The 9,581-nt window shown below is 36.5% G+C and overlaps 1 protein-coding gene across 2 annotated transcripts; it reads left to right on the plus strand.

Annotated features, from left to right (window-relative positions):
* The first annotated feature begins 1,326 nt into the window (after window positions 1–1,326).
* Window positions 1,327–9,256, plus strand: LOC144355902 (ferric reductase 1-like). Of its 2 annotated transcripts, XM_085498541.1 has the most exons (8): window positions 1,349–1,393; window positions 2,312–2,412; window positions 2,915–3,197; window positions 6,997–7,095; window positions 7,188–7,338; window positions 7,648–7,680; window positions 8,486–8,605; window positions 8,783–9,256. In XM_085498541.1, the coding sequence occupies exons 3-8, from the start codon at window positions 2,943–2,945 to the stop codon at window positions 8,833–8,835; spliced, it is 711 nt and encodes a 236-aa protein (XP_085354667.1). In that variant the 5' UTR covers window positions 1,349–1,393; window positions 2,312–2,412; window positions 2,915–2,942; the 3' UTR covers window positions 8,836–9,256. The 2 variants fall into 2 exon arrangements, with proteins under 2 accessions (XP_085354666.1, XP_085354667.1); XM_085498540.1 differs by lacking the exon at window positions 2,312–2,412 and having other exon boundaries at window positions 1,327–1,393.
* The last annotated feature ends 325 nt before the right edge of the window (window positions 9,257–9,581 follow it).

The following is a 9,581-nucleotide window of genomic DNA, read 5'->3' on the forward strand; positions in this document are numbered from 1 at the left end:
TAGTGGATCATCCAGGGGTCACCAGTGAAAGTCGCTATGACTGCGAAAAGCGGCCTCACCGAAATACATGAAACTATAAATCATGACAGCTATATCAGCTAATCTATCTGCTGTGAGTGTTATTGAGCCATTTGATTTAAAAAAATACCTCCCAAAAAAGTATACTGTTCCTCAATTTAAATTTATTCACCATATTTAAATTGTTCTTTATTTGTTTTACATCTAGTCCTGCAGAATATAATAACTTGTTTCTTTTTTATAATTCTATATTTGGAATGTTATTCCCAAATTAACACCAGTTGTTTATGGCACATAAACATTCTCAACTCCGATGAAAGGACAGATGAAAGGACCAGTTACTGCTACACAGCCCTATTCACTGCGAAAACTACCCACTATGAAATCCACTCACCAAGAAGATACTACTATAGATAACTGACGGGGTTCTAACTCATAGTTTACATAATCAGGGTTGCTCAACGGACTATCTCGAACGCAATGTCGTTTATTGTCCTTTCTCGCGCGAATGTCCTTCATAATTGTTGATATGAATTACTGAATGTCGAGAAGAATGTGAGCAGTGGGGTTTAAAGTCAAATAAAGCCCCCTTACTCAACCTGTTCTGTATTCAAAGTCCGAAGCCATAGGAAGGAGCCAACTGCCCCCGCATTTTATCTCGGATTTTATCTCATATTCCAAAGAGCCTTCACACGAGAGTCTCGTCTTATACATATCATGTACGGTTGTATGTCACCCGTTCTTCTATTCGAATTCATTGGACATGATATATTTAATAGGTCGAAATGGTCAATGGTACTGTAGCGTAGGATAAGTAATGTCAGGCCGTTGTCATTGAGTCAGAATGCTATACAATTTGGTTAGGCGGGACAATGTTACCTTTAATTATCTGTTTGCCATATGTCACGTGACCAGCTATTACACATTGTCTACGAATCAATGCATGACGAATTACGTCATTATTTGTAATGTACTATTTTGTATTGTAATGTAATATAATGGAATGTATTGTAATATGATGTATTAAATTTAATACATACATGTCCAGAACATGGGATAATGATAACTGACCTTGGCAACGAGTGTTACTATTGTAGCAATTCAATTGTTTACGCAAAAAAAAGTCCAATGAGACACTCGGTAAGGGTGTACTACGTTATCCATATAATTCTGTGTTATTTATTTGCCACCTTTGTGTCTGACCTATTGACCAAATGGAACAATGCCATTTCATAGTAACAATGAATGAACTGCGTATGGCTTTCACGTGACCATATCTGCCTACGACCCCTTTGAGATCATTTGTGACCAAATTTGCGAGAGGCGTGTAAGAAGCAGCACACATTGTACACGGTGCTCACATGTAGTATATAAGGTGAGTGGAGAAATGCCATATTTGGATGTTATGCTATGAATCCATCCGGGAAAGCCAGGGACATTGTGACCGTGGCATAGTAAGAATTCAACGTTAACGCCATCACCGAATTCGTGGTGATCAGCACATTCAATACTGTTTACACGAGAGGGTTAATCGTAAAACTTGTATTTTCTAATCGACACTCCACATGGACAAGAACTGTCGCACTGTGACGTCATACGGTAACATTTTTGCCAACCAGCAGACGAATGTCTGATAAGAAACGTCGCTTACTTATCAGCAATATACTTGACGATCTGCTGTGACAACGATGGTCGCAAGTTGTTTAATAAACAGACACACGTAGTATATATTTTGATAACATCATCAGCAAACAACGTCGCCAACCAGTCACTGTATACGCGCACGCACGCACCAAACGTTAAGAAGTACGATGGCACAGGGTTGGTTATTACGTGAATGTTTGTTTGCATGTACAAATTTTCTCGGCTCATTGTCTCTACTGTAGACAGTATTGTCCCGAGGACAATCATAAGCTGAGTTGTTGGTACTCAATCATGAATACACGGCTGTCCATGCATACAGATACATTACTATACAGGCTGTTTGATATTCAGAATGTGTACTTCCGTCTGTAGTCCATGTGGGAACGTACTCAATACAGTCCATTTTGTGATGAAAATTTTGGATCAGTATGTATGGTTCAGTGGCACCGTCTAGGTTCGGTCGGGTTACTGGAACATCTGTCACTGTGATTGAGCAGAGATAATTACTGATTCCCCGCCGTCGTCGACCGTCATCGTTCTTCTTCGTTCTCGCAAACTGGAACTCCGTTTGATTGATTTGATATTTGGTATATGTGTACCCTGGGTGAACCTCTCTTAGATTTATGTGTTCATTTCTTTCATGGTCCAGTTGGTGTTGTTATATTTTTGCTTAGACAATCTAGGGGGTATTTCAAGACCGCGCATGCGCAAATCAAGTGTCGTCTGGTAATATACGTCGTTATACACAAGGTCAGTACAATTCGATGAATTTTTATACGCTAAATGATCTCAACTTGTACAGACATGCAGACAAACATGTGAAAATGCAAACCAAGCAGCGGTTTATTTTTCGAGTGAGTGGGAAAATACTGTAAATTCACGTTTTTATCCAAATAAATGATAGTCTTCTTAACCTATGGAAGGCCTCATCCCGTATCTAATTGGCAGTCAAACGAGAAGAAAAAAAAAGGGTGAATTCGGAAACGGTAAAGTTTCTGCATGCGTGGAGTGCAAACACGATGTTCACAAGGCACACGTTATCAACCCAGCACTAGGACTGTAAGCCACTTACGTAGTAAATATATCCAATATTTATAAACACTATGCTTATAATACGGCACAATATACACCCAAACTGATAGCAATAATACAATAACTAGTGCTTCTACGTACTTCCCACAGTTTTCACGAGAAGCTGTCGATTGTACTGATTCATCTACATCTCACGGTTCATTTGGTTTTATCATTTCAGGTAACAGTCACAATTCACGAATTGCACCATGATGTCACTGATATTAATCAGCGCCATGTTGCCAGTGGTTGCCATGACAGCGGTTTCTGATGCGGGATGTAGTGTTAACAAAGCATGTTACAAAAACCCAGAAAACTGTATGCTTGGCTTGGATTGTAAAATGTTCCTATCATACGCCTATAATCCTGACATGTCTACAGTCGATTTTGAGATGTTGGCTGATAGGTCTGGTGACGCGGGGGCTGGTTGGGTCGCTGTGGGATTCTCGACTGACAAATTTATGGTAAGTATCAATTGCCTCAACCATTTTTTGAACTGTCCTGTACTCCACTAGTGTTATTTTCCGGTTGATTTGGAAATCAGAATTTAAATGCAATTACAAATTAGCTTAGCGAGCTGCGCTGATGTATTGAGTGCTGCTCCTTGTTTATCGCTCCATTGGTGGCGATCAATAAGAAGTTGGTGTAGCTCTATATCGTCCATGACTAAATCCTAAAGAAGCTTAGTTATAGACTTCTCCTGGTAAAATTTGTTTAACTTTTTTTTATTTCATATATTTATTTTCCTAGTTCATACTTCCACTTCAATGATATGACGTAACGTTATAAAGTGCAGAATTGTACTGAATTCACACTACAGTGCCCAACTGTGTATGTTTAACATTACAACTACCATGTTTCACTTACTATAATTAATCTTTCACCATAACAGTAACAAATAGTAATAATGGCCAAAGTTTTATTTTAGGTCATAATTTATGGAGTTAATATTGGTGTTACAGATTCGCATTCCAAATTTTAACTGACTGACAATTGTACTGATAGTAATAAAGTAAACACATAAAAATTTACAGCATTGACTACATCAGGCAAAGTCGCCTTCCGAATTTTAGCATATACGATATGTAATAATACAACAAGACTGACCAATGAATTCAAATAAATTAGGAAAACTAAAAAACCTGATGTCATTAATAATTCCTAAAGTTTTTAAGTTTGTATATAAAAAAAAAATACTGAAAGACAATAAATAATATCGAATATATCTGCATTGGTTGGGGAGAATTATGGATTTATTTTTTATGATCTGTCAACCGTAATTCACACAATGTTCAAAATCGTAACATGTTGGTCTGGTTTGATCTGATTAAAGGACGGTCGTCGTCGCGCGCGTCCTGTTCCGTATGGACACCTGGCGACGTATTCTCGAGGCGGACAGCCGGGCATTTTCATCGCCTGGCAACCATCAGGATGAAAAATACCCGAGAAATAAAAAAAAAAATGTTTTGAGACTCCCCTGAATGATGTAACAAGATTAGTCTTGCGTGTGCAATATATATAAATTTGGTTGTTCAGGATTACTTCAAAGTTGAGTTTGTGCTGTTTTCTCGAAGATGACAGAGCCCCCACTTGTCAGATGTGATTATATTTGGCTATGAATTATAAAGTTTGAATGTATATGTATAAAATCGGGTAGGAAGATTAAGTTGAAAATCAACATTACAAGGCACATACCCTATATCGACATATCAAGTAAGTCAAGTATGGTCTTATTTGGACTAATATTTCACAAAATATTAACTAAAATTAAAATTTAATTAAATATGCAAATGAGCCCATTAATTAAATTGAAACTCAATATTGCATAGCACATATCTTATATTGACAGATAAAGTAAGTCTATAACAAGTTTGGTCTCATTCGGACAATTAATTCACAAGATATTATACAAAATTAATTAAATATGCAAATGAGCTTGTTAAGTTGAAACTCAATATTGCGTAGCACATATCGTATATTGACAGATCAACTAAGTCTATACCAGCTTTGGTCTTATTTGAACTATTAGTTCACAAGATATCAACAAAAAATCAAAATTCATTAAATATGCAAATTAAATTGGAACTCAATATTGCATAGTATATATCTTATATTGACAAATCAAGTCTCTACCAAGTTTGGTCTGATTTGGACTATTAGTTCACAAGAAATTAACAAGAATTCAAATTAATATTTAAATATGCAAATGAGCTCATTAATTGATTTCTTGAAAAAATAAATCAATGTGCATCTGTACAAGTGGTCACTCTGTCTTTGTACCAAGTCTCAGCAAAATCGGTCCAGGCATCTCCGAGAAATGATGAAGGACACACCCCAAAAAAATGGATTTTAAAGGATTTTGACAATCAAAATGGCTACCAGTCAGCCATATTTGATCATTTCAAAAAGGTAAAACAACGTACATCTGTATGGGTGGTCCCTATATCTTTGTGACAAGTTTCAACAAAATTGATCCAGCCATCTTCGAGAAATCACTCCGGACGGACTGACGAAGGCGAAACTACAAGCCCCCTCCTGAACTTTGTTCAGGTGAGGGCTAATAATAATAATAAGACGGGCTCCTGCACATAGTTAAAACTTTCAGTGATGTCATCAAAATGGAGTTTGATCTAGAAAAGTGTGCCAAAGAAACTTTCAAACGAGGGAGATCAACCCAAACCGACAACATAACTATTGACACTGACACACCAATCAAAGACATAGAACATGAGGGAATTTACAAGTATCTAGGAATCAATGAAGGAGATGCACTCTGCCATGAAAGAAAAAGTCAGGAAAGAATATTACAGACGGATTAGGATGATTTTAAGAAGTGAACTCAATGCTACCAACAGATTTGAAGCTATAAACACCCTAGCCATACCAGTTGTAACTTACAGCTTCAACATTATTAACAGCTGGAATTGTCCTTCAAGACAACCACCATCGGTCTGGACACATACCTAGCAAATTTTCTGCTTTAGCTGGTACAACAACTTGAGAAAAAAAGAAAACCTACTCAACCTCAAAAGAAGCAAGAACATACAAACTGGAGCTGGGAATGACCAATGAATTCCATCAAAATGAAAATCAGGGAATTACAAAATATGCAAAGAGAGTAAAGAAAAAAGCTAAGAACCCTGCTCAGGATATAATACTAGAAATGGGAAGAGTAGGTAATACATGGCTAGTATCCAAAGAGATTGAAAGAAACAGATGTTGACCAACACAAAACCAATCAATGGCTTCGAAGTGGTGGACTGAAAGCAGAAACAGAAGGACTGATTGTTGTTGTACAAGACCAGAGCCTAGCAACTAGATCTTATCATCACCGTATCGCGGAAAATATCACAGACCCCCAGTACAGAATATGTAGCAGATATGAGGAGAGCATCGATCATATTGTATCTGGCTGCCTTGAATTAGCAAAGACAGAATATATTCGAAAACAAAACAGCGCAATTGCATGCGTGCACTGGAAGATCTGCATACATTATAAGATATAGATTGCAGACAAGTGGTATGAACACCAACCAGATACAGTAAATGAGAGCGAGGAAGTAACAATCCTATGGGATATGCAAATACAAACAGATAAAGAAATAAGTGCCAAAAGGCCTGACATAGTTATAGATATCTAGAGCAGTGCCAGTAGTGATCGGGGCGCTAGGGCTCATAAAAAAGGGCCTGGAAATATACATCAGCAAAGTTCCGGGAGATATTAACATCTTGGAACTCAAACAGATAGAGAAATATGTGCCAACAGATCAGACATAGTTATCAAGGACAAGAAACATAAAATGTGCATCCTCATTGACATGACAGTACCATCGGACAGAAACACATCTGTGAAACTGGTTGAAAAGTTGTCTAAGTACAAAGACTTAGAAATTTAAATCAACAAAATTTGGGGAATGATATCTAGAGCAGTGCCCGTAGTGATCGGGGCACTAGGGCTCATAAAGAAGGGCCTGGAAATATACACCAGCAATGTTCCGGGAAATATTAACATTTTGGAACTCAAAAAGATCTGCATCCTTGGAACTATCAAAATAACATTTTCCCTTTAACGCCAAAGGTCCATGGAATGGCCCCGGCTCTACAGGATGTTACACAAGCACTATAAAGGAAATATAATAATAATAATTTTTAAACTTTATAACTTATTCCACACCGCCCCTTGGCGTTTATTTAGTTCATGCTCACGAAATACTCTGTTGCACTGACTAACATACAAAATGTTTTTGTTTTTCGTTCTTACAGGGAAGCGACAGTGTTGTGATGTGTTCAAACTCAGATACCGGAATTAAACGTGTTGAAAACACATTCAATACTGATAAAGTTAATGCTGTGACTGGCACTGTGAGTAATCTGCTATTGACTCGAATATTTCCATAGCAAATGGAATATGTAGATTTGTGTTATTCTAATACTGCTTTATTGCTTCATTTCAGGATGGTCTTAGTAACGGCGTAGTAACAGTTAATGACTACATTTTGGAGTGTAGCTTCACACGCAACTCCTCCATTGACGGCTATGCCAAGTTCTATGACATAGAAAGTACATCGTATTACTTTTTAATTGGAACAGGTTCAATGCTCACATGTAAATAAAATTATGTTTTTGAATTCTAGTTAATTTGCCAAGGATGTAGTAAAATTTATGGTAGCAACAGGGGAACAACTTGAGGGTAACAACTACTATAGTAATGTAATGCAGGGGAAATGTGGGTGTGCGCAATTCGAGTCATTGTTCGCATAACAAATTAAATGTAGACATGCACTCGGCTTCTTTGGAAGATATTGTACTAGCGAATCGTGTTTCGGTTAATAAAGCCCGTTTTATCATTGTTTGAATTTCTATTGTTAACTATAATCAACAATTTACGCCAATTTTTAACATATCTTCTTGTAGTATCAAGTAGCGATGCCACCCATATTCTTGCAAGTAAGTACAATTATTGTATCGAACATTTAAAAAAAAGGACATAACTCTTAATATAATATAGAAATCTTTTCAAGCCTGGAGCAATGTTATTGCTGCCGCTTATCACTGTATCGGATACTATAGTACGAATCATTTTTGTGTGTAAAGGAGCAATATTAGCGGAAGAATATTCAGAGGGGGAAACATTTGAGTCAAAAAGTCTATTAAATAACATAGTGAAATATAGAACGATAACAAATAAAACAGATTTAAAGATCAGCAACAACAAACTGAAATAACCACACCTATCATCTGGTTCGATCTTATTGCTGACATTCAACGTTTCGAATCATTGACAGAAGTTGCAATTTTTTCAACAAATGTATGTTATTTATCCCGGCTTTAAATGTTGATAGCAAATCTATATATGCATTTAATGAATTTACAATATTATCGCAACGAAATTGATTTCATAATGAATTACTTTATACACTCATTATCAATGTTTACACAGAATGATGTAAATGAATGTATACGTTATACAATAGAAAATCCCACCAACAAACTAACTGATTAGCATATCATGATTTATACTGATTATCAGATACATTACTCATATCCTCATTACATTGTTGACTTGATATATTCTAAAACATTTACAGATTGACAATTTTCAAATAGTGTTTCTCAATGAGCTATTGTTGACAACGTAGACACAGATCATACACGTTGTACATTAGTGTCCTGGGTTTCTTAAAAAGAACAGATCATTTCGAGTTGACATGGTGTCCCATATTGACAATTGTTTGCTCAACTGTATTTATAGTTCCACAAAAACATGAGGAGCACCCATGCATCAGTACTGTCAAGCTGGATATCAACAATAAAAATGACATCATGTGCAGCTCAGATGAAGCTTTGAGCAACGTCACTATCATGTCTCCAGGTACGCTACAATATATTGTGTACCATCCTTATTGGCGCTAGTGTATCGTCATCACTTTCATATCGTGGTATAAATGTGTACGGTTAATTCGCGATCGAAAGTGTGACCTTTCCCTGTTTCACCCAACCAAAGAATTGGATGAGTTTTTGTACTGAACTTATTTTCTTCTTTTTTCAGCTGCACACCTGATAATTTCCATGTGTGGACTTCTGATGGCGCTGTTTTACTGATCGTTATTTTTAATTAAGAATCACGGTGGCTGGGGTCTGTTTTAATGCGTTTTTAATACTTGTATTGCAAATCTTTAGTGCGCTAGTCGGTTTTAATGTTACAAATCCATTAATATTGTTGATTACATGGGCTGACGGCCATCTAGAGCTTTCAGTTGCTGTTCGCAAAAATAAGGAGATGTTATCTTTTCTCTTGTTAACATACGTTTAACACGTTTTTGAGTTTTTTAAATTTAATCAGTAGGTGACTACAAATGTTTCAGTCACGCAGTTTTCAAAGAAATTTAAGATATAAAAGTATCAGTTTATAATATTTGTGTTGGGTGAGTGCAGGTAGGTCTAAACAAGTAATTGATTTACACTTTTACTAGGGATAATGACATTTATGTAATAGTTGGCAGATTAAATCTCTAATTCTGAATAGCAATTTGTGACGTGCCGTGTCTGAACATGGATGCTAGTATGTATGAATTGCAATTGATCACCAAACATATACAGTAGATACATTGTATATGTTAAGTAACATATCTAAGGCCATTTCCACGGATTATTTTGAGTGTTAACACAAATTTGGATACACCCTATCATAGTTAGATACACCTATCACAATTTGATACACTTTATAAGGTTTCAGTAGACCCTGCCAGAAATGGATACACTCTGTCAGATTTGAATACACTCTATCAGATTTGGATACACTCTATCAAATTTGAGTACATCCTGTCTGATATGGATACACCGTATAA

This window comes from Saccoglossus kowalevskii, chromosome 4 (genome assembly GCF_978046115.1).
Source record: "Saccoglossus kowalevskii chromosome 4, keSacKowa6.1, whole genome shotgun sequence".
NCBI lineage: Eukaryota > Metazoa > Hemichordata > Enteropneusta > Harrimaniidae > Saccoglossus > Saccoglossus kowalevskii.

Coding starts and splice junctions, on each gene's coding strand:
- LOC144355902 (XM_085498540.1), top strand. CDS start 2,943: ATGATGTCACTGATATTAATCAGCGCCATGTTGCCAGTGGTTGCCATG. Junction 7,339..7,647: donor AACAGGTTCAATGCTCACAT/GTAAATAAAATT, acceptor ATCTTCTTGTAG/TATCAAGTAGCGATGCCACC. Junction 7,681..8,485: donor TGCCACCCATATTCTTGCAA/GTAAGTACAATT, acceptor CTGTATTTATAG/TTCCACAAAAACATGAGGAG.